We start from the raw sequence: 25,148 nt of genomic DNA, 5'->3' as shown, positions 1-25,148 counted from the left end.
TTACTTACGTATAACTATCACAGCAGGGATTATGAGCAATTTGTTCAAGGTCCACATCAGTGTCAAGCGGAGGTCGGGTTCCATCCTATAAAAGGTGACAAGCGGGGAAATGTTTAGAGACATCAACTGCAACCACCCACGGAGCAATCGTTTCATCCTACAGCAGGGATGGGGTACATTTTTCAGCCCAAGGACTGCATTATTCCATTCTGGGGACAGGGGTGGATACGGCAGGTGGTTGGTGGGGGCAGCATGAACAGTGCAGAGAGAAATGAATGTGCATTTTGTGTTTGTACGGTAGGCTAGTCTCGACACACAATCCCATGCTCCTCCACCCAGGCAAGAAAGAGGCATGATCACACCTGGGGAAAAACACAAGGAGGATGCAAAAGGGTGTGGCCTGGCAAGATTCCCAAGAGCCAAATGGAGAAACCAAACTGTCAAGGAGGGCGTAGCTTTCCCAAGTCCTCCCTCCAAGCTACTAATCAATCACACAAACTATTCAGTAAGCTTCTCAGGAACACCCATGGCTGGCTTGGGGCACTCACATTTTCTTAACCTGGGTTTCTTGATTCGATGCCAGCAAGATGTTGTTATTTGCCACCAGGGCTTTATGAGGTTCTTAAATTACTCACTGTCCTCAAGGATTTAAAATACTTTTAAAGAAGAAATATACAACAGGAAAAACACTGAATCAAAAGCCTCCCAAAGAAGTTAACACGTCTATAATGTTGTTTTAAAAAATACAAACACTAGTACCAAACGGCATGACTAAAGAGAGAACTATGTGAAACATTGCTTGGTTGTTTCCACATAAAACAGAGAAAGCATGGGATTTTATTCAGCAGTGTTTTTCTGCTGATGAAAGGCACACCATCAAGCTGTGTAACAGGGAGGAAGGCAAGTTTTGCAAATCCTTCATCCTCTTCAGACCCTGAATCCAGGGGGGTGGGGGTGGGACACTTGTGGAACAATGTGGCATGTGGTTCTGGAGTGGGTAGTATGAACTGGGGAAAAAGTTTGTCTCCCTTCCCACTGAAGGAAGCGACTGCTGCATCAAAGAGCCCTCTGTCAACATGCATGACATATCTAAATTTGCAGACATAAAGGGCACTGGCTTAGGCAACAGCTAAAAATCCTAACAGCATTGGGAAGAATACAATCACCAGACTTTCAACAAGGAAGGAAAAATTTGGCAGTCCACAAACAAGTTCTACCAGCCAGGCACCAACTACTTATATACTTATGCATCAGAAAGGCAGCTTGAGAAATTGTTTGGCAAATTGCCTGCCTGTGAAACATTTTTCAGTGACTAAATTTCAATCCTGCATTTAGATATGTAGGAACAAGCCAAAACACGCTTTATTCCATTTACAGCAAGACAAGCATTGTCTTCTTCCAATCTTGCACAGAACCAGCTTTGTATGCAGTTTTGCTAATTTCCTTAACACAACCTGAGCTAAAGAGCAGCACCCACATTCATTAACCCAATCCCTTCACTTTTTTCCAGGAAAACATTTCATTAATTTCTACCAGTCTAAGTTTGGCTCTAGGCCAAAGTTGGCTCAGTCCTAGAACCAAAACCTGCTTTAAAAAACACCATTCTGTACTCAGATACAGAACGCACAAAACACACTCATTGTGTCAGCTCTGAAAGCGACAAATATGTGCACATTGTGTTTAAACAAATTCAGTTACTTGCAAAGTGGTGTTTAATCATTTTTCACTTACGACGTGAGAGCATTTTGAACAGAAAAGCAATTAATAGGGTTGCTAGCACAACACATAATGTTCCTGCACACAAGTACAAATTGCATCAGAGATTTGTTTTCTTCAAGTTTCCACAGAAGAAGTGATCAGAGGAGTCTGGATCACAAACTGTTGAGATAATATGGCCACATGAAGTAATTTGCTCCATTTGGACATGCTATGAAAACTCAAGCTTAACCATTAGTAGCTGTGAAATCCACTGAATTCAGTCTCTGAGGGTTATTATGAGGATAAAATCGAGAGCAGAACCATGTGGAAGGTCAGCGGTTCGAATCCCCGCGATGGGGTGAGCTCCCATTGCTCGGTCCCTGCTCCTGCCAACCTAGCAGTTCAAAAGCACGTCAAAGTGCAAGTAGATAAATAGGTACCGCTCCGGCGGGAAGGTAAACGGTGTTTCTGTGAGCTGCTCTGGTTTCGCCAGAAGCGGCTTAGTCATACTGGCCACGTGAGCCGGAAAAACTGTCTGCGGACAAACGTCAGCTCCCTCGGCCAGTAAAGCGAGATGAGTCGTTTGCGACTCGACTTAACTGTCAGGGGTCCTTTACCTTTACCTTTTTTAATCCACAATTTACTACAGTGGTACCTCTAGATATGAACGGGATCCGTTCCGGAGCTCCGTTTGCTTCTAGAAGCAAACGTAACTAGTGATGGCACGTCTGCGCACACGCGTGTCGCTTTTTGCCGCTTCTGTGTATGCACGTGACATCATTCTGAGCGTCTGCGCATGCGGCGAAACCCGGAAGTAACGTGCTCCATTACTTCCCAGTTTCTGCGGAGCGCAACTCAAACGCGCTCAATTCAAAGCGTATTCAACCTGAGGTATGACTGTACTTGAAAGTACTCCAACAGACAGTATTTACTGGAGTCCTTTAGCCTCGCATTCTTACACATCAGCATGTGATGCAAGACTGCAGATCAAACATTTCATTTCACAATAGCTAACTGAATTTAAATAAATTTCAAATGGTGATGTTCTTCACCTCTCTCCAAGTTATAGCAACAAGGGCAAGGTGTTCCATTCATGCCTGGCAGCGCTATACTGCCATTTTTCCCAGGAGTTGTTTCATCATCTTTTAACCCCATCTTTCCACCACCCATTTTATCTACCCAGCAACCTTGTAAAGCAGGTTAGGCTGAAAGAGTTTCAGAGCTAAACAGGGCTAAATCCTTCAGCGGAAGTTTGTGGGGGGAAACTGGGATGATGTTTCCCAGCAGGAGGTGCATCCTTCCATGTCAACATGCATAACTTTTCTAGATAATTATCTATAAAAGGATTTGCCTACTGCCCCCTCATAAAATAACAGAGTGGTGTACAGCAATATAAAAACCATTAAAATGATTAAAAACAGCACAAAAAATAATAATTAAAAGGACCGTCTAATCCAAACATTTCAAATACCGTATTTTTCGCCCTATAGGACGCACCTTTTCCCCTCCAAAAATGAAGGGGAAACGTGTGTGCGTCCTATGGGGTGAATGCAGGCTTTCGCTGAAGCCTGGAGAGCAAGAGGGGTCGGTGCACACCGACCCCTTTCGCTCTCCAGGCTTTGCGCAGCTCTCCGCAAGCTGGGCTCCCACCGCTTGCGGAGAGCTGCCTGTTCTGGGGGCTGCGGAGGAAATAATTCCCCCCCCCTTTATTTCCCCCCCAAAAAACTAGGTGCGCCTTATGGGCTGGTGCGTCCTATGGGGCGAAAAATATGGTAACTGCATGGGCCTGTAGAAGACATTCAGCAACCCTCCTCTTAATGTTAACTCATATTTGAACAAGTGAGGATGGAAGAAATTGGATTATAGATATGGAATATAACATCAAACGAAACTGTGTGTGTAAAAAAAGGAAAAAGGGAGAGAAGCTCTATTTTGCGAAAGTTTACGACAGAGATTTTTTTATTATTTATATCATTTCCAAAGATACCTTGATGGTTGCCTATCTGGGCTCACAGTACTACCTCCTAGCATAAGCATGCCTTTAAAAAAAAAGGAAAGCAAAGAGGGCACTGGTCACTTTGCCAGGTGGCATACCAAATATGGTTTGCCAAAAGTGTGTTCTGATCAGATGTGAGCTGGTTAGCCATGAAGGGCTGAGGAACAGGAGGCAGCAGGAGGGAATCCAACCAGCTGAGATGCATCAATGGAGGTTTAGAAAACAAATTTGTTCCAAACTGGTATGAAATGTATTGGCGGGGGGTGGGGGGTGGGGGAGATATGGTGCTGCTTTTGCAATGCATCTCTTGGGAACCTGTGACCCTCCAGACGTTGTTGGATTCAAACTCCTAGCAGCCTAAGCCAACATGGGCAATAGTCAGGGATAAGTGGGAACTGTGGTTCATCATAGGTTCCCCATCTGTACGTTATGAGATGAAGAATGTCATAATCTTGTACCAGATTATGCATTATTGATTAAGGAGCAGTCGATATTGGAAATTAGACTAAGGAGCGTAAAATATTTATTTCTTTTTTTAGCAGTTGAACAATGCTATTCTTATGCATTCAGTTTACGTTTAACTATTCTGAGTAAGGTAAAGCTCTAGGGAAAATTACTTTAAAAACACACACACACTTACTTTTGTAATAGTCTTTAGAATGGCAAGGCGATCCAAAGGTGGTGGCAAACCGACGTAGAGTGTTTTATCCAGTCTTCCAGGGCGCAAAATAGCTGGATCTAGAATATCTGATAGAGAAACGGTAAAATCCTATTTAGACTCTGGATTCAAAACTGGAAGCACACAAGGAAGACACACCCAGAAGGCAGACCACAGGAAGCTTTTGAGAACAGAAAACTACATTTCTCAAAGTGCCTTCTCTCCAGAAAGAAGGAATGCCATCATTTACCACAACTACATAGCTCTTCTTTACTGTGAAATTTTGGGTTTATGCACATATTATGTTGATTACCCAGAAGCAAGTGGTGTGTTTATTTTAGGTAGCTGGCACAGTTAACTCTAAAAAAAAAGGACTCTAGATTAGTAGCAGACATTTGATGACTCAGCATCCTGAAGTCAAAAGAAGGACACAGGTGGCTGACCACTCATTTCCGCCTAGATGTTGAAAGGAGTCCTCCGCTTGGTAAAGATTAATATGGCATAAACACAGTGGCCCGGTTCTGTTGTAACAGGAAACAATTCCCTCCAGGGTATAAGACTCATGGTGAACCTTGGACTTGTTTGCTCCCCTACCTTCACCTTTTATGCCCATGAGGATTTTAATTGATTTAATTCCATTTAGGAACGGTTGTTCTGCACCAACAAAAAGAGGAAAGGGTAGATTTTATATTAGGGAATATTGTGACCTTGAACAGCCTGGTTTCTTGACTGGGTCACATGAGTTAATCACAGCAGACAGGCTGTAGGTATAGCCACTGAGTTGCTCCCTTGCCACTGCTGCCAGGTTAAACCTGCATAAGCTATGAAATTACTTTCTTTATATTTAGTCAGATCATTGAATTTCTGCTTTGAGCTGACTTCATTTTTATAGTTCTTTGTGGAATAAGAAGACGACCTGCACCTCTCTGGCAAAGCAGGGTCAACTGGAAAAGACCATCAGGCTTTTGAGAAAACTTGCCTCTGTTCAGCAAATGAACCAGCAAGAAACGGCGCAGACTATCGAAGAGGAGGGAAAAGATAAAATCATCTTGCCCTCAGACTATTATCTGGGTTTGAGACGACAACCTAGGACAGCTTCCCTAGAGACATCTCACCTCAGAGAGCTCATCAGGTAGACCAGCAACCCGAGAGGCCATGGGTACGTCAAGCAATCTCCAGTCCTTCCTCCTGGCTGCACAGGCAGTCTTTTTATGTGAGCCAGCAAACAACCCAGGGAACATCCCATTAACTATGGTTTCACATTTCATCCACGCTGGGAAACTATGGTTAATGGTTTCGGAACAAGTCACAATATTAAGCTGCTGGCTTTGTTCCAAAGCTGTTGACCATAGCTCAGATCCCAGCTTCTTAAGTAGAGGCACCAAAATTCAAATGCACACAGTGTGTTGCTTCTCAAATCCCTAAAATAACTGCTGCTTTACAGACACAATTTCCCTGTGATTGTGTGTATAAACCACATACTTTATTCTTATTCTTATTTATTGAATCTATATACTGCCCTATACATGGAGGTCTCAGAGCAGCTCACAGAACAAGATCAACATAAAAATCACTATATATATATATATATATATATATATATATATATATTCAAAATAAAAACAACAACACAATTAACATATGCCGTACTTAAGCTGCTGATTTCAGACACGTGTACATGTGGCAGAACAGACAACCTAAGGTGGAGCTACAACTGTTTTAACCATTCTTACCTGGCCTGTTGGTGGCTGCCATGATGAAAACCTGACGACGAGATTCCAGGCCATCCATCTCTGTTAGCAACTGGTTCACTACACGGACACTGGCACCCGACTATGCAGTGAATTGAAAAGATGACAAAAAGATGTTAAAAAGAAACTGATTGATGCTGACAGCGCATCTTAGCTGACTCACACTGCTGACCAGCTGAGAGGAACTGAGATAGTCACGGTGTCATAAAGGGGTGGCCCCACCCTTTTGTCAAACTTGGAAGTGGAGAGGTCCTAAGGATGCAGTCCACCATCCACGTTCTAGGGTCATCCAGCATTTCCATAGCCTTGTTAATATTATTACTGGTACCTGTAACACGTTCTGGGAGCTGTTTCAAGTGAAAGATGGAGTAAAAAATACTAAGCACTAGTTTAAGCTCTTGTTTGTCCAGGTAAACTAATGAATTGCTAGCCCATCCCCTCACAAATGAGCCTTTTTGTTTCTCTTAAATGCAGATTGCTGTTTTTATCTGGTTTACAGTAACTATGGTTAGTTTACACAACAGAGCTTCAAAACCAGTGGGTTAAAGTTAGCCTGCTTTGAGATTGAATGTGCTAAGCAGTTGCAGACCTCAGAATACACCGAGATGGCTGTGGAAGGTACCATGTATGGAATGATTCCTGCCACTTCCCAGAGAAAAAGAGATGGGGTGGTGGTAGATGACATGGGTGGTGGTGGTAGATGGTGGTAGATGACTCCTGACTGAGGGGCACAAGGGCAGCAGTTTGTAGAGGTTAAGGGTTGTCCTGGAGGTCTGCTGTCTTCCAGGTGCAAAGAGTTGCAATGTGACAGAGAACCTGGCAAGTCTTATAAACAAGAGCGTCTTTGGTTGAGGTCCTCAGGTCGGGATCACACTTTTAGACCTTCCAGTCACTAACTATGGTGAATATTTTGCATCTTGTGCGAGACCACTGGGCCGGAACTTTGGTTCCCATAGGATTTGCATTGGGATGTTACTTTGGCAAGGAGAAAATAAAGGAAGTGGCTGCTATTTAAAAATTTAACAACTTTAAAGCAGTTGCAGACCTCAGAATACACCGAGATGGCTGTGGAAGGTACCATGTATGGAATGATTCCTGCCACTTCCCAGAGAAAAAGAGATGGGGTGGTGGTAGATGACTCCTGACTGAGGGGCACAAGGGCAGCAGTTTGTAGAGGTTAAGGGTTGTCCTGGAGGTCTGCTGTCTTCCAGGTGCAAAGAGTTGCAATGTGACAGAGAACCTGGCAAGTCTTATAAACAAGAGCGTCTTTGGTTGAGGTCCTCAGGTCGGGATCACACTTTTAGGCCTTCCAGTCACTAACTATGGTGAATATTTTGCATCTTGTGTGAGACCACTGGGCCGGAACTTTGGTTCCCATAGGATTTGCATTGGGATGTTACTTTGGCAAGGAGAAAATAAAGGAAGTGGCTGCTATTTAAAAATTTAACAACTTTAAAGCAGGGGATAAATGAATCAGTGTGCAGGTTGGTTTAGGTTTAGGTGATGTGGCCTGAGGCCTCGACTGTGCCAGAAAGTAATTATGGCGGTTTGAGCAGGTTACTTAATTTCTTTTCTAGGAATAACAGCCAGTTCATAGGATTATTGTGAAAGCAAATAAATCTGATAAAAGACACCTATTTACATATTCCCCCAGTCCTCCCGTGGATCTAAGCTATTGGTGGAAGTGTTTTTAGGCTCACCTCATGGTCTGATCTCCGGGGACACAAAGCATCAACTTCGTCAAAGAATATGACACAAGGCGCTGAATTCCTTGCACGCTGGAAAACCTGACGTACAGCACGTTCGCTTTCCCCCACATACTGGAAAAGGACAGAGCAAGGAGGGGAAATCACTGTAAGATCTTTAAGATAAGTATCATATGCCCAATCATTTGGACAGGCTTGTCAAAAGGACTTGTTCAGATACTGCTTTACCCTCAAGATCAGTATTCTCCAACCTGGTGCCCTCTAGATATTTTGAGCTGTAATTTCCCTCAGCTTCAGTCATCTTAGCCATGCCAGCTACAGCTGATGGAAGTTGCAGTTCAAAACATCTGAAACACAAGGCTGGGGAAGGACGCTTAAGATTTTAACTTTTGTGAGCTTCAAGCAAGCCCTCTCTAACCAGAGTGCATGCTGAAAGCATCCTCTCACCCTAAACCATTAGAGGTGCACAGAATTAGGCTAGAATTAAACTACCAAATTCAACTTGTCATTTCACTTGCAGGCCAGCAGCTCTAACAGACCACTGTAAAAACGCATTCTAATAGTATGGATTTGGTAAAGTCAATTTGGGCTGAGCATCAAAACATTTCACGTTCCCTGCAAACCCCAAATCAGTGACAACTGAGCCCAACAAACAGAACTTACCATATTCAACAGTTCAGGGCCTTTCACGGATATGAAATTCAGTCCAGACTCATTTGCCACAGCCTGGGGAAGAGGCAAGGAAATAAAGAGATGCATATACTAATTTTATCAACATATTTTGCCCTCACTTTGCATCCATGAAGACCCTTCAGGCATCTAACAATACACCAAACATTAAAAACACACAAAAATATAACCCAGGAATACAGGGTGCTCCCTTATACAGAATCAGAACATTTGTCCATCTAGCTCAGTGTTATTAACAATGATGGCAGTGGCTTCCAGGAATCTACCCCAGCCCTATAGGAGGGGAATGTAAGGGGCTGAACCTGGGATCTTCTCCATACAAGCATGTACTCTTGTCATGGAGCCAGAGTCCTTTCCCTGAACTATCATCTCCCTACAAAGAAAATGAGTAACACAATTCAGAAAGAGGAGCAGCAAACCACTTACATGACCGAAAGCTCTGCAGACCGAGCTGGTTAAAAATGGTGAGACCTGATACAACCAAGTGCCATCCCTGGCTACTTGGCTATGCTGCAGTCCAAAACATCTAGAGGAAATGGGAAGAATGGGGGTTTCCCTTCTAACCATCAGGACCAATATCCTCTGAGACCCCTATCCTCCATGAATTTACTCAATACATGTCAGGGATTGTGCTGAGGAGGGCTGAACTAAGGAGGAATGGAGGGAGCCTCCCCCTGCTCAGGATCCTGAATCTTCCCAGGAGGAGGACAGTATAGATTTGGAATAGTGGCTTGCAGAGGGACATAGTTCAGAAGACCGAAGTTGGGAAGAACTGGGTGGTGAACAGCTAGGAGAAGAACTGGGAGAGAGAGAGTTAACAGACTCCCTTTTGCTGGAAAGCATCCATCTGCTCAGTCCAAGATCAAGGAGAGCAGATAAGGCGGCAGCACAGAAAGCACAGTGGCTGCAAGATCAGGTTGCAAGACACAGAAGTGACAAGGGGGGAAGTGGGTGGGATCCTTAATTGGGTGAACACCTTCATTCCTAGAGATGGATTCTTTGTTCTCTCGCTATGAACATTAAAATGTCTAACTGGTAAGACACTCCTCTCGCTTTGTTCTGCTTATCTACTGCCAAAGGGTAGGAGGACGCCAAGTCCCTGAAGCCTGGCAATACCCTTTCCAAGTCACATAAATTAGGGGCCACCAGTGCATCTTGTAGGAGTACTTCACACAACTACTTCGTAGCAATGCCTGGTTGCTTTACACCTGCAGCACAGAAACAAGTGCAAAATGATCTTCAGGAGAGACCCACAAGTCCAAAGCATACTCAAAAGGCCCAAGCTGGTTCGGACGCAAGACACACAGTGGAGCTCCAGATGTGAGACACCCATTTAATGTGATTCCATATCCCTTAGTACAAGCTGTTACTATGATGATATCAACGTTACCTTAGCAAGTAGCGTTTTGCCGCAACCAGGAGGGCCAGCAAGCAGCACACCAGCTGGAGCCGAGAGGCCAAGGGCTCTGAATTGCTCAGGATTCCGCACGGGTGCCTGTAACAAGAGTTGTTGGTAGGTGAAAATGGAAGGGACCGCAAGGGTCATCTAGTCCAACCCCCTGCAATGCAGGAATCTCAGCTGAAGCAACCATGACAGACGGCCATCCAACCTCTGCTTAAAACCCTCTGCTTAAAACCCTCCACAACCTCCCGAGGGAGACACACCTTTGGTACAGATGAAAGATTCTGAAAAGTCTCAACAGGACATCAGGGCTGGGGAACCTCGGACCAATCCTGGTCCACCAGAGTTCCGATTTTCTGAAGCCACGCCCACCTGACAATAAGGTGATATCACCGCAATGGGCAGGTGATGTCAGCTGATGGGCAGGTTCAATATGGCAGAAAGTATGATTGACTCGATCCCCCCGCAGCTCATTAGCTGATTGTCCAGGGGTTCTATCCTGCTTGGTCACTATTTCCCCCCACATTATGACCTTAGATGATTGGCAGGTAGATGGTTCTGCCCAGCTGTCAAAGCTTGCCCATGGGTGTGGGAGAGAAAGATCTGGCCTGCTGGGCCAAAAAGATTCTCCACTCCTGCCCTACATGAAAAAAGAAACAACCTGCTAAAGTTGTCCAAAAGAGCTTAAAGATAACTTGTGTTCACAGCACTTGCTGTCTTCTCAAGCATAGTGACAACTGATAAGAAGCAGTATCCACCAAGGCCTGCAAATGATCGTGCTGTGTCTTCAAAGGAAAGGAATATTGCTTGGAAGGAAGTCTTGGAAAAGTCAACCTCCCCCACTTTTGCTGCTGGGTCCCAGCACCATCAAACCAGCGTAAGTCAACACAGCATGCATAACTACTCCTGCACATACAAGCAGCCAACTACCAGGCCACAAACATGCGGCTGCTCCAGAGATGGCATGGTGGAATGCCGAGCAGCAAGGAAGCCCGGGTTCTGTTGCTGACTCCTTGCGCTCAACCCAAACAACAGCGTAAACTCTGGTATCCTCATTTACATGGCTGGGGGTAGGGGAGAGGCGTCTGGCTCTGACATTATCAATAAAGAATGCTTGCAAAGATGGCCAAGGCGTGGGTGGAATTAATCAGCTCAATTATTAGTAATAATAGTAGTAGCACCATCATACTCAACATCCCTTTGCCATAAGGTCCCAGGGTAGGTAACAATTTAAAAGACGACATTAAAGGCAGTTTTAAAGAAATACAGTCACAAGAGGGTGGGTGTTAAAAAAAATTCTCTTGGGTCTCAAAGAGGTCTATCTTCAGCATACAACATGTCAAGGACAAGGGGAGGTGGCAGCAAGTGCTGAGGCAACTTGGGTGAAGTAGACTCTGCTCCAGCCCTGTCTAGGCCTTTTTGTCCGCTTTTTAAAAACTTCTATACCCAGCTATTTAGCTGACAAATGCTTCCAGGGTGGCATTCATAAGACAGTCCCTATCCACAGGCTTAAAATCTGCAGAAAAAATATATACTCTGACACTAATTTAATAGCAGTCCTTATAAAAATGATCAGCTGGGATAAAAACAGTCGAGAGAGAGGAAGAGCCAAATAGAACTTTCTGGAATGGTCCTGCTTCCCAACTCGACTGTAGCCTTTGGAGGCGGCCACTCAATATGAAAGGGGTTTCAAAACTTACATAATATGTATAGCTCTCAAAAGGCCCTCTCTAAGGCAGGGCAGCCTATACCAATAGTTGACAGAAGCACAACACAAGACACAAACACTCAGATAGATAGGAAGCCTGAGTGGGGATACGGAAGGTCTTATAAAAACCACAGCAAACAGGCTATTCCAAAAGAAGAAAATTAAGCTGTCAGTTTTGCTGGGATTTTTATTAGGAAGAGAAGCAAGCTCCCAGCAGCTGCTGGTTCTCTGGTGTGGGGCAACATGGCACTCCCTGGTCCTGAATGAGGTAACTGTGCCCCTGAAGGACCAGGTGCACAGCCTGGGAGTCATTCTGGACTCACATCTGTCCATGGAGGTGCAGGTAAATTCTGTGTCCAGGGCAGCTGTTTATCAGCTCCATCTGGTACGCAGGCTGAGACCCTACCTGCCCACAGACTGTCTCGCCAGAGTGGTGCATGCTCTAGTTATCTCTCACTTGCTCTACTGCAATGCGCTCTATGTGGGGCTACAATTGAAGGTGACCCGGAAACGACAACTAATCCAGAATGCAGCAGCTAGACTGATGACTGGGAGTGGCTGCCGAGACCTACACTGGCTCCCAGTACGTTTCTGAGCACAATTCAAAGTGTTGGTGCTGACCTTTAAAGCCCTAAACGGCTTCGGTCCAGTATACCTGAAGGAGCGTCTCCACCTGCATCGTTCGGCCCGGACACTGAGGTCCAGCACCGAGGGCCTTCTGGCGGTTCCCTCACTGCAAGAAGCCAAGTTACAGGGAACCAGGCAGAGGGCCTTCTCGGTAGTGGCACCCGCCCTGTGGAACGCCCTCCCACCAGATGTCAAAGAGAAAAATAACTACCAAACTTTTAGAAGACATCTGAAGGCAGCCCTGTTTAGGGAAGCTTTTAATGTTTAATAGGGTATTGTATTTTAGTGTTTTGTTGGAAGCCGCCCAGAGTGGCTGGGGAAACCCAGCCAGATGGTGGGGTATAAATATTGAGTTGTTGTTGTTATTATTATTATTATTATTATTCCCGAGCCTGGCGCCCAATTTGTAAACCATGGGATATAGGGAGCCAGTGTTACACCTACACGTCTCAAGCTTAAATTAAAAAAGGACTTGTTTGTTTTTATGCATCACCAACTCAGGGTGTGTCTGTATTTCCCTCCATCCAAATCTCTGGTAACAGCTGTCTGCACACTGCAGTTACTCTTTATAGCACTTGTTTCTCCTTTTAAAAAAGAAACAGTTCAGTCCCCAAGAGGACTATACTAGAGACAAGTGCTGGGGGAACCTGTGGCCCTCCAACTGCTGCAGGACTATGCCTCCTATCTCTCGGACCATTAGCTAGGCCTGGCCAAAACTCATTGGTGCTGGAGTCCGACAGAAAGAATTACTTGGAACTGCAATGTCTCCTTTCTATGTACTGCTTCCTCTTACTGTTTCCTCAAACTACATTCTGACTTGTCTGGAAAAGGAAGCTGCCGACTAATTATAATGTCGCACTTTAGTCAATAAGCCTCCATTTCCAAGTGAAACCACTACACCATTTCTTGCTTCCTGCAAACTCGATAGGCCAAGAATGCATCTCATTTCCTCGCATATTCTTTCAAGCAAAAAACCCACAAAAATGCCCTGGCAGAATGGCACAGCTTAACCTCCAGAAGCTATTTCAGCCTCGTGTGCATCAACAGGACTCTGTAGCAGCGTCCAGCCCCTACCAGTATTGCCATGGTGAGCTCCTCCCGAATATCCTCCAGGGCGCCCACATCCGCCCACGTCACATCGGGGACTGTAACAAAGCCTTCTCTCTTGGCAGAGGGTTGCACTGAAGAGAGCGCAACAATGAAATCATTCAACTCAATGCATAGCTTTTGCAGCTGATCTTCCCTAAGGGGGTCTGGTTCCTTTAGCAACTGGAGTAGCCTCTGCAATTCATCCTAGAGAAGAAAGATCAGGAGTAGCAGGAAATACAAGAACAGGTTAGAGGGAGAATCCCCTAAAGTTTAATCATGCATGGATAAATAACAATGAAGGCAGGAGTTTGATTACAACATACTTGAAACTGGCCAAAGACTACTGTCACTTAACAGCATCCTTTTGTAGTGAAATATTGCAGGAACAATTGAGTTCAAGAGAAGCACTAATTAACTTTAGTAGGCACTTCACTGTCTTGCATTCCATTAATGTGTTTATGTATTCCAAGAGAATGCCAGAGATTCATGTCTTATTGGCTTATGAAGGAGACTCCAAGCTCTAATCTGCACATTTCTTTGAGAATTACTTTTTATTCTGCGTAATAAGGAATTCTGGTGGATTTGATCATGGTTTTACTGCATGCGTAGCTACTGGTGTTTTCTTCCCCTTGTTTGGAAGATGCCATGGCCTTTGGCTAGTGCAATAAAGGTTTATGGTTCTGTTTTTGTTTTTTTGCTTATGCATGACCCTTAGAAGCTAAGGCTCTTTTCTAAAAAAGGAAAAAAATCTCTTTAATTGAACATATTTGCACTGCTCTTTGTACTTTTAGGTTTTGCCATTTATTAATTCTTGCCCTTCAATTTAACACATCTTTATTCTTCTAAAAATAAATGTACATAATTTTATTTTTATATTATTGATTACTATTACTGCTTAGGTTTTTTTAAGAATCAAGTGGTTCATAAATTCTTCCTAAATAAGTAAATAAAAGAAGTAAATAAGTAAATAAAAGTTTATTTATCATCAACTGATCCCACCAGCTCTGAAAATTGTACACTACAAGGAGAGGGTGAAAGGAGTTTTTTTTAAACTATTATAATTACTACATTTTAATCCCACGCTTGTTCCAACGAACTCAGGGAAGTATATCTGGTTTTCCCTCATCATTTTACTGAATATCCAGTCCAAAAATGAGTTCTGGAGAACTCAAAAGTTTGCTTGCTACTTTGTGAGTTTATAGTTCAGGGCTGTGAAACCTTTGGCCCACCAAACATTGTTGGACTACAACTCCTAGCAACCTTAACCTTTGGCCATGCTGGCTAGGGCTGATGGGAATTGTAGTTCAGCAACATATGGAGGACCACATGCATCTCCTAATAGACCATTGTCAGGCTTTAGCAAAGTTTGCCCCAATGAAGGAAATACTAATGCATATACCAAGTGGGAAATATTAAAAGTTAAGGAAGAGTTATAGTAGGATACAGGGGAAGGATACAAAGAAAATACATACCATAGTGGGAAGATCTGGCTCTTTGGTAACCTGTCTTACAAGCTCTTCAGTATCCTTTTCCATGTCTTGTCCAGATGACCTTTCGTTACTTCTCAGGACTTTGTGCTGCTCCATCTCCAGCTTAATGAGAACTCTATTCACAGTGCACATTGCGGCTTCACGGCACAGTGCCATGAGATCAGCACCGACGTAGCCTGGGGTCAAATGAGCCAAATGACCAAAGTCAAAAGATTCCTGCAATCTAAGTTTTCGACACAATGTCTTCAGAATTCTGGCAAAGGGAAGAAAAAGGAAGAAGTTACTACAGTTTACGAAAGAAAGAAAGAAAGAAAGAAAGAAAGAAAGAAAGAAAGAAAATCATAAGTTACTGAATTATTTGTCCCAGAGCTTATGGAAGGGGCAGAGATATTTATAATTTATTAAACTTTGGTGGATTTCTGCATGATTTGCAGAAGATCCACAGGAATGATCCATTTTTTCATTGCTTAAACTTTAAACAATACCAGTAACAAAATTAATGTTCTCCCTCCCGCTCCAGTGTCCCAAATTAGATTGCTGAATAGATTTTTAGTCTGTTACTCAAAGCAAGTTTCCTGGGCTCAGAGTTCTTTAATTCTATTCTCTTTTGCGCCAGGGTGAGTCTCGAGGTCCTAGTAAAAAGCGAAGTAGATCCCACAAGCCCTTAATCTGCTCACTCCTGTAATAGGTGAACCAAAACCAAAGCATCTGAATAGAAAATAAATAAATCTATGAGAAAACATAGCATGAAGGCATCGACTCCTCAAAAAATCCTAAACAAGCCATGCTACTCTTTCCGTATTATTGCTTTATTGGCCAAATGTCTGAATTGGGACGTCTATGCTACAGGGAAAAATCTGACACAGACTTTTTCCTGTACTACAACAGAAGCAGCAGCTATATTTGCTTTTTTTTAGTTAAAAGTTTAAGAGAAACTTTTGGATTCAAGAGCTAGCAAGCCATAAACTGAACATTTTTTAAAAAAACAACAACTTTAAAAGCAAAGCTCACACACTTCTCTCTGGCTGCTTCACCCGGAATCCCCAAACAAATCTCTCGATCAAATCTTCCTGCACGTCGCAGAGCTGGGTCCAGTGAGTCTGGTCTGTTGGTTGCCCCAATTACTAGGACCTGAGCAGCAGTAGCCAGATTATTCAAGTCTGAAAGATGAAGGAAAAACAGTAAACTCACAGGGAACTGGCAAAGGAAAGTACGCTTTGCTGTTAGGAAAGCATTATTTGTGCTATATACCCTCAGTACACAACTCGGGTGTGTACCACCAACTTTTACGAGCGATGATGCTACAGGGAATGCTGGGACTGCGCAGCATGTCTGCTATAGCTCTTTGGCAGTGATAATACTGAGCTAGGAGAGAAGAACACATAAAACAGTAAGGAAACTCAGCATGCTAGATCTCCATCAGGATTGGCATTTAAAAGTCCAAACACCGGGACTTTGAAGCACCTGGCGGGCAGTAAGGCATGCATCTCCCAAAAGCAGGTGATGGGCAAGAGATCCAAGCTTGCTCACCTTGCTCCAGGAGCAGAAATCAGTTTCCATTAAAATGAAATGGGGCTGCGAGACCTTTAGCCGGGATTTCAGTGCAAAACCCTTTCTGATCAGGAATGAACTCCCTGCCAATCAACAGATGCACAGAGAATTCAATCCTGCTTCCTGGCTACACCAGTCAGCTTCTGGGGAACAGGGCCTCAATGCAAGGTGGCGTGAGAACCACTTCCTTCTGTCCCCTGCCCAAGCTATAAATTTAGGGTCCCACTAGCACTTACACCGACTCGCCTTCTACCAGTTGTCATGTTGCAGTTTTGCTCATGATCTTGCTATGGACAAACGTCACTTGCCAAGGCTGGGAAGGAATTTTATGCTCTCCCAGTTGCCTTTAAGAAGTAGGCCTTTTGCCCTTCCCGTAGCAACAGCATTTGTTTTTTTTATATATATATAAATATTTATTAAGGTTTTTTTTATAAAAGAAATGCACAGATAATAAACAACATTGGTTATATCGTAACATAATTTCATAACTTCTTTGGACTTCCTCACGTCTTCTGCTCCCACTTACATCGTTGGAAAGTTTTTCAAGCAAATTATCAACTTGTTTGCAATCTTATATCCAATCATTTAAATATAATCTAACAATTCTCCAAAAGGTTTATGTTTTCCTTAATCTGACTTATCATCAAATTCCAGTCTAATTTAGTGGTGGCCAGTTATTTATGATCAAGCATCCTTCTTAACATTCAACCAAATTACAATATTTTTGTAAATAAGTCTTAAATTTCTTCCAATCTTCTTCAATCCTTTCTTCTCCCAGGTCTCGGATTCTGCCAGTCATCTCGGCCAGTTGCATATTGTCTATCAGCTGCATCTGCCACTCTTCCAGTGTGGGTAGATCTTGAGTTTTCCAGTTCTTGGCGATGAGTATCCTTGCTGCCGTTATTGCATACATAAAAAATGTTCGGTCCTTCTTTAACACCTTCTGGCCGACAATACCCAGGAGGAAGTCCTCTGGTTTCTTAGTGAAGGTATACTTAAATACCTTTTTCAACTCATTATATATCATTTCCCAGTCTACGGCCATACTAAGTCTACGGCCATACTACCCTGAACATGCCCGATCTCGTCTGATCTCGGAAGCTGAGCAGGGTCAGGCCTGGTTAGTACTTGGATGAGAGGCAACAGCATTTGTTGGGTTGTTATAGCTTTCTATAATTCATCACAACCGTTTGGACAGGTACTGAAGGCATTGGGCTGGATTTACAACAGAGGTAAAGGGGTGGGGTGGGGTGGGTCCCATCTCCCTTTTCTCAAGTGTCTTGGTGTGGCAAGTTCAAGGCCCAACCAAGCTTAACAAGGGCTGACCTGCTAGTCACACATCCAAGTTGACAGGAATAGTATCTGTCCATGTTGTGGTGTGTTTTAATTTGCCTTCTGTACCTTGATGTAGTACATGGGTGGAGCAATTGTCTCTGCACTATTGATGTTACAACACCTACTTATCAGAAAGGGTCTTGCAACAGCTTAAATGTAAAGGTAAAGGGACCCCTGACCATTAGGTCCAGTTGTGACCGACTCTGGGGTTGTGGCGCTCATCTCGCTTTATTGGCCGAGGGAGCTTCTGGGTCATGTGGCCAGCATGTCTAAGCCGCTTCTGGAGAATCAGAGCTGTGCACAGAAATGCCATTTACCTTCCCACTGGAGTGGTACCTATTTATCTACTTGCACTTTGACATGCTTTGGAACTGCTAGGTTGGCAGGAGCAGGGACCGAGCAACGGGAGCTCACCCCGTCACAGGGATTCGAACAGCCGACCTTCTGATCGGCAAGTCCTAGGCTCTGTGGTTTAACCCACAGCGCCACCCGCAACAGTTTAGAGATTAACAAATTTTATTACTGCATACATTTTTGCGGTCTCACTTGTCAAGAGGACACACAGTTACAATTGGAGCGGGAGAAGAATATAAAGGAGGGAGTTTTGTGACAAATTTAACCAGTTTTTGTGTATGCTAAATGACCCTTCAGAATAGCAACGATAGTGTTAATTTACTCAGAAATGCTGATTGGTTGTAACACCTCCTACTGAGTTGCTCTTTTGAAAGTCATTACCAGGCTGACTAGACCTTGTGCATTCAGTTCATTGGATTCTGTACTCATCTGTGCTCTCTGCATAATACCGTGACACACCCAACTCTTGCCTTTTGCATTGCTTGACATTGTGGTCTTCTGGAACATTTTTTTATCTATACCAGGTATACAGATGTTGCTCCCAGCATGTCTTATCATGCTGGTTGTGGCTCATTGAATTTAGAGTCCTTCAACATGTGGAAGGTTAGAGGTTCAACACTGGACCCATCAGCATGTATAAACATGGTTGTCATCTGAAAGTATCTAATGCATCTGGCAAAGTGAGTTCCGGCCCTTGAAAGCTCCTGCCACGTCAGATCAATTAGTCTTTAAGGTGCCACAAGATACACACCCCACTTTTTTGTGCTTTCGGTAAAGATTATCACAAATTACCCCTCTGTAATTTGCTGATTTGGTACTTGGAAATCTGCAGCTGACATGATATTCAGCTGAAATTTCACCTAAAGAGCAAGATCCAATTTAAAAAGCAGGTTTGATAGAGCACTTTTACTAGAATAAAAAAGCCCTGACCATCCATGCAAGTCAGAAGCTGCGCTACAATTCTCCGCTCCATGTCCTTTGAGGCAACTTCTCTCTTGGGTGTGATAGCATCAATTTCATCTATGAAGAGGATGCATGGAGCATTGGCCTAGAAATAATAATGATAAAAAAAGAAATCAGCACAAACACAGAAAATGATTAAGTAGCTCAGCATATTATGATTTTTTTGTTTTATAATTTCAAATAAATACTTGTTGAAAGAACAGCAAGGTACCAACTGTTAAAAGTTAAAACAAAACTTTTCACCCAATCGGATATATATTAGCAAGTGCTCTGTGCTGGAAAGAGGTCTGCATAGGGTATCTACCAAAGGTATAAGCGTAATAAAATTGAACGGGACATACACACATGAAAAGAGAGTCGGGGTGTGACAGAATGAATGAGAGTTATCAAAATAATGTCCCCTTGCACCTTCTGCTTCCCCAACACATTGAGCCACAATTAATAATTGCAGGTGCTTCCTTATTTTAATTTTTACCAAATCCATTCAATAAACAGTTTCCCCCCTTTTGCATGGACTAACAGCAGCACTAATACAAAAATGAAAGATGCAGTATTGGTCAAATCCAATATCCCCCCCCAACCCCCCCCCACTGCGTTAATGGATTTGGACTGCACCCTTTTCTGTGTCTATTCATAAGCCATCATTTTATTTCTACTACTACTATATGGAGAAAAAACTACTATTCAAAACCAAAATAGCTTTTCTCCTTTGCAGGAAAATACAGGTTTTAATAAGGAACATGGCAGTGCAATGCTAAACTGCCATATGCACCACTTTTAGAGCTGCTTGACTGTGGGTCGAGTCAATAAAAGGAAGTTGATTCCAATTACCAAAACACACCACTATGTTTGGACAATACAAAATGTCCAGCATTAAACTAAAGAGAAAGTGACCTTCAAACTCATAAGCACTGTGTATTGTCTGAATAGTTTCAAAAGAAGTTATTGTACTGTCAGAGCTAGAATATGACACACATTAAAACAACTTCCTCTAAAACCTTTTGCATAACAGACTATATAAAGAAACAGACACATCCTAATTCAAAGTAGAAAAGAACCTGGAGAAACTAGAATCATAAAGATCTACATGCCTGCTGAATGCAGATCATTTGATTTTGGCAGCAATATTATTTAGCAAATAAGTTTCTTAGAGACCATACTGAACAAAATTTATAGCTGGAAGACAACCATCATGAAATGTTAGAAAAACTACACTTGGCAGCAAAGGCAGTATTTGGGTTTTAATTCTAATGCAGAAAAAGGTTTTGATTCTATTGAGTGGAGATTTTTAATAGAAGCTATAAAGAGGTTTTTTATATGCCTGTTGTCTTTGTCCATAGAGTTTTCTTGGCAAGGATACTGGAGTGGCTTGTCGGTTCTTCCTCCAGGTGGATCACGTTTGGTCAAAACTCTCCACTATGACCTGTCCATCTTGGGTGGCCCTGCACGGCATAGCTCATAGCTTCTCTGAGTTATTCAAGCCCCTTCACCACGGCAAGGCAGTGATCCAAGGCAGTGATCTGTACACTTAAAGCTATGGTTTTCCCAGTAGTGATGTATGGAAGTGAGAGCTGGACCATAAAGAAGGCTGATCGCCAAAGAATTTATGCTTTTGAATTATGGTGCTGGAGGAGACTCTTGAGAGTCCCATGGACTGCAAGAAGATCAAACCTATCCATTCTGAAGGAAATCAGCCCTGAGTGCTCACTGGAAGGACAGATCCTGAAGCTGAGGCACCAGCATGAGGCCACCTCATGAGAAGAGAAGACTGCCTGGAAAAGACCCTGATGTTGGGAAAGACTGAGGGCACACGGAGAAGGGGACGACAGAGGACGAGATGGTTGGACAGTGTTCCCGAAGCTACCAGCATGAGTTTGACCAAACTGCGGGAGGCAGTGGAAGACAGGAGTACCTGGTGTGCTCTGGTCAATGGGGTCACAAAGAATCGGACACGACTAAATGACTAAACAACAACATAAAGAGGTTGCATTTCAGCTATATATTATTTTTTACAAAAATAAGTGGGACAATTTTACAGCCAACCCACAGTTAGTATTCTGATACATGGAAATTTGCCTTCCTGTCAGGATGTTAGATGAGGATGCACCTTTCTCCACTTTTAAATTTGTGTGTAGAAATGATTCAGAGTCAAGTGAATTAATAAAAGGCTTTAAGACTCTTTTCTGCTGGTCTTACCACAGCTTGCTCAAACAGTTCCCTTAGCTTCTGTTCCGATTCACCAGACACTCCCGACACAATCTCAGTAGCAGCTACTTTGAGTATTGGCAGTTCAAGCTCCTAGAAAAACAAACAAACACAAATGAACACAAAACAAGATTATTGTAGAAAAGACACTTGCCAAGGCTCAGGCATTTTACAGAGGCCTCTACCGTGGAGGGCTGAACGGTGGAAGGGAGAGTAATATCACACCTTGATTCAATGGGCAATGCACAAAAAGACTTTCACAGATAACAGTGTCATGAGATTTTGCAGTTATCCAGGGTGTACTACTCCCTTGTAAAGTACCATTTAAAAGACAAGGAAAGGCAACCATTTAGGAGACCCTAGATTGCTGCCCAATGACCTCCTGGGAGGCCTGGCCTGCAGGAAGAGAAGAGAGAACTTGTGTATCAAAATTATTTCCCCTCTATTCAAAAAAGTACTGGGCACCATGAAATACAAAGCAGGAAGAGCCCATACAGCTTCAACATTTTACAGTGTTGTTCACAGTGCTTCCACTAGCACTGTCATTCAAGATGCTACAGAAATGCTGTATGGAGATTTGTTTTTTTAATGCAGGTTTTGAGCTTCACCAGCTATTACTTTGCAATGTACCGTATTTTTCGCCCTATAGGATGCACTTTTCCCCCTCCAAAAATGAAGGGGAAATGTGTGTGCGTCCTATGGGGCGAATGCAGGCTTTTGCTGAAGCCTGGAGAGCGAGAGGGGTCAGTGCGCACGGACCCCTCTCGCTCTCCAGGCTTCAGGAAGACATCCGCAAGCCTTGGGAGCTCCGCGGGAGTTCCCGTCGGGCTCCCAAGGCTTGCGGATAGCAGCCTGCATCCTGAAGCCCGGGGCGCGCTGTGCAGCGCGCCCCGAGCTTCGTGCAGATATTGGCCAGCCCCACAAGCTCGGGGGACAACGGGGAGGCAGAGCGCCGCCATCCCACTGTTCCCTGACCTGGTTTGCGGAGTTCCCTGCATCCCGAAGAGAGATGCCTGCATCCCGAAGCCTTCGGGCAGATATCCGCAAGCCTGGGGAGACCGGCGCGACTTCCCGCGGGCTCCCTAGGCTTGCGGATAGCAGCCTGTTCTGGGGGCTGGGGTCAGGGGAAGCTCGGGCTTCCCCCACTCCAGCCCCGTGCCTGGGGGGGAAATAATTTTTTTTCTTTATCCCCCCCCCCAAAAAAACCTAGGTGCTCCCTATGGGCTGGTGCACCCTATGGGGCGAAAAATACGGTATTCTGTAAGATCTTGAATGCAAGAACTAGCAGAAGTACTTGTGTACAGGCAACTTCCCATTTATGTGTTTATGTTCCAAAGCACCATGTTTTTAAGTGAAACCACGCATATTTGAAACACCACTGAAAATACCTGCAAGCACCCCATTCCGCCCCAGCCCCTTTTGTGACATTTTTGTGATTTTTTGGGTCACTTCCAGGTTTGGTGTGATGTACATGCATGCAGTCACATACATATTAGACATGCTTAAAACCATCTCTGCCTGCATTAAAAATACAAATACACCTGAGGTTTGAAGGCAGAGAAAGAAAAAGTATACACCAATAGTCTCACCCCAGCGATTGCCTGAGCTAATAACGTCTTCCCACACCCTGGTGGTCCATGCAAGAGAAATCCTCGTGGTGGAACAGCTCCTAAATAGTTGTATACTTCAGGATGACAGATATGTATCAGCATCTTGCAAACTTCCTACAGTGAAAATGGGGAAAAAATGGTCCTATCTTACTTTTTGTAACAGTTAACAGTTTTCACATCCTCCCAGAATTCTGTGTTCTCCTGCCCTGTCACCATATGAGATCACACCCAACCAGTGAATGGATTCCGACCGCTGCAAATAAGTAAATTCTGCATTATCTCATCTTTGCAAATGTTATTAACAGCACTATGTGTCTTTATCACAAGCACAGAGATAGCACTTGGGTCAGAGCGCACCTTTCATTTTAAGACACGGAAGTTTTGAACCCTGAAGGTTGAAGATATGCTTGAAAGTCTGTGAACAATGCCTGGCGCAATCATAGCATTCCTAAGGTATCTAAGGCTAGTGCTTCAGTTTACCCTCCTACTGCTAGCAAAAGCAGAATCATGCAATAAAGCAAGTATAATTTAGTTTTTTACAGCTAAACTGGCGTTAGCTCAGAATAGAGTTTTAATTTCTTTTACTGTGAGGCAAAGCACTGATTCAGGTTTTGTGGATTACAGCTTTTAAAAATAGCCTTGCACCTAAATAATGCTGCATGAAACAACCCTCAGCATTATGTAGATCAGTGTTTCCCAACCTTTTTTGGGCAAAGGCACACTTGTTTCATGAAAAAAATCTCGAGGCACACCACCATTACAGCCCCGTGACGTCAGCGCGCAGCGTCACGCCTGGAGGGACATGAATTGCTAGCAAATTACATAATCACCTCCTTGAGGGCTGGCTCATCTTCTCCGAAGGCAGAACCCCATTAATTAACAGCACAGACTCACACCATAGCCAAGACGAGGGGGGGAAACCTCAGTCATGCACAGTCATGCACATGTGGGGGCTAAATGAGGACGAAGACCGGGCAGAGAGCAGGGTTCAAATCACCCCACCTGGCCAGGACAATCCCTGGGTGCTCCTTTGGGCCACTCGCCTGACCCACCTCGCAGGGCTGTTGTTGCGAGGATAACACGGGGAGAACCACGCGCGCCCCCGGGAGCTCCTTGGAGGAGAAAGCGGGCGATGAATGCAATGCACGAAATATATGAGAGGTGACCAGGTTTTGCAGGTGAGGGGCCCCCGCCAGCCTCCGCTTCCAACACCCGGCGCAACGACGCCGAAGTTTCCCCCCGGGCTCGGCTCGGGGAGCACCGGTGCTCCCCCCGCGGCTCCCCTTCGCCCTCCCGGCTCTCTCTGCCGCCCACTGGGCACCCCCCTCACCTGCCAAGTCCGGAGCGCCGGTGAAAGTTGCATGCATGCATGCAGGGCGCCGCGTTGCCATTGCATTGCACTGCACTCCATGCAATGCCTGCACGCATGCATTGCCTTGCACGCCCGCCAAGGGGTCTCCCCGCGGTCCGATGCGTCCCCTCCGGCGCGGATGCAGCATTGCAAAAATAAAAAAACCCCGACGCAGCCCTACCTGGGGGGCAGCCTCCGCCTCCGCCGCTCCGCCTCCGCGGGGATCCCCGGGCTCCATCCTGCCGCCCGATCTCCGGAGGGCGCAGGCAGGCTGTGCGGGGTCTGCGTGGAAGAGCCCCTGCCCGCCCGGCTGCCGCCGCTGCGCTCATTCCATGGCTGGGAGAAGAGCGCTTCAAATAAAACGCCCGGCCCGCCAGGCCACGCTGGGAAACGTAGTTCGCGCACCCCGCGCGGGCACGGAGCCCAAGGGCGAGGGGACTACGGATCCCGGCAGCCCCCGCGCCGGGGACAGGAGGAGAGGCCGGGTGCAGGGATGGAGGGACGGGTGGGCGAGCGAGTGAGTGAGTGGCAGCCGCCAAGCCTTGGCCGAGAGCCAGGAAGGGCCTCCCCAGAGGAGGAGGAGGAGGAGGAGGAGGAGGGAGGCGCAGAGCGGGAGGGAGGGAGGGAACCCCAGGGGTCATCTAGTGACGGCGCCCCAATCGAAAATTTGACTTTAAAAAAAAAATCTTTCAATTTTTAAATTTTTCCCGCGGCACAGCAGGCAACATCTCGCGGCACACTAGTGTGCCGCGGAACACTGGTTGGGAAACACTGATGTAGATGATCATCTCTTTCACTGTATAAGTGATTTTCTTGACAACTTTTATCTGGTCAGAGGGAGGAATTCAATGTTGAGCTAAGGTGACTGTTTTGTTATGGCAAGCTTTTCAACTTGCCAGTCACAACAGCCCCTCCTCCTACCCTGTGGGTTTCTCCTGAGCCACTCAAAGCCATTTTCGCGAAG

The 25,148-nt window shown here is 44.7% G+C and overlaps 1 protein-coding gene across 1 annotated transcript in view; it reads right to left on the bottom strand.

Moving 5' to 3' along the window:
• Nucleotides 1–25,148, bottom strand: part of NVL (nuclear VCP like) — a 44,723-nt gene that overhangs the window by 5,634 nt on the left and 13,941 nt on the right. The window contains exons 9-20 of the mRNA XM_081857789.1: nucleotides 22,813–22,947; nucleotides 21,215–21,316; nucleotides 18,986–19,103; nucleotides 15,831–15,975; nucleotides 14,798–15,068; nucleotides 13,311–13,529; nucleotides 9,890–9,994; nucleotides 8,473–8,535; nucleotides 7,804–7,923; nucleotides 6,086–6,185; nucleotides 4,335–4,441; nucleotides 9–85 (exon numbers count right to left, since the gene is read on the bottom strand). Coding sequence (XP_081713915.1) covers nucleotides 9–85; nucleotides 4,335–4,441; nucleotides 6,086–6,185; nucleotides 7,804–7,923; nucleotides 8,473–8,535; nucleotides 9,890–9,994; nucleotides 13,311–13,529; nucleotides 14,798–15,068; nucleotides 15,831–15,975; nucleotides 18,986–19,103; nucleotides 21,215–21,316; nucleotides 22,813–22,947 — 1,562 coding nt within the window. The remainder of the gene's footprint in view (nucleotides 1–8; nucleotides 86–4,334; nucleotides 4,442–6,085; nucleotides 6,186–7,803; nucleotides 7,924–8,472; nucleotides 8,536–9,889; nucleotides 9,995–13,310; nucleotides 13,530–14,797; nucleotides 15,069–15,830; nucleotides 15,976–18,985; nucleotides 19,104–21,214; nucleotides 21,317–22,812; nucleotides 22,948–25,148) is intronic.

Source organism: Podarcis erhardii (genome assembly GCF_964252035.2).
Source record: "Podarcis erhardii genome assembly, chromosome: 3".
NCBI lineage: Eukaryota > Metazoa > Chordata > Lepidosauria > Squamata > Lacertidae > Podarcis > Podarcis erhardii.
This window is presented reverse-complemented; position numbering and strand designations above follow the sequence as displayed.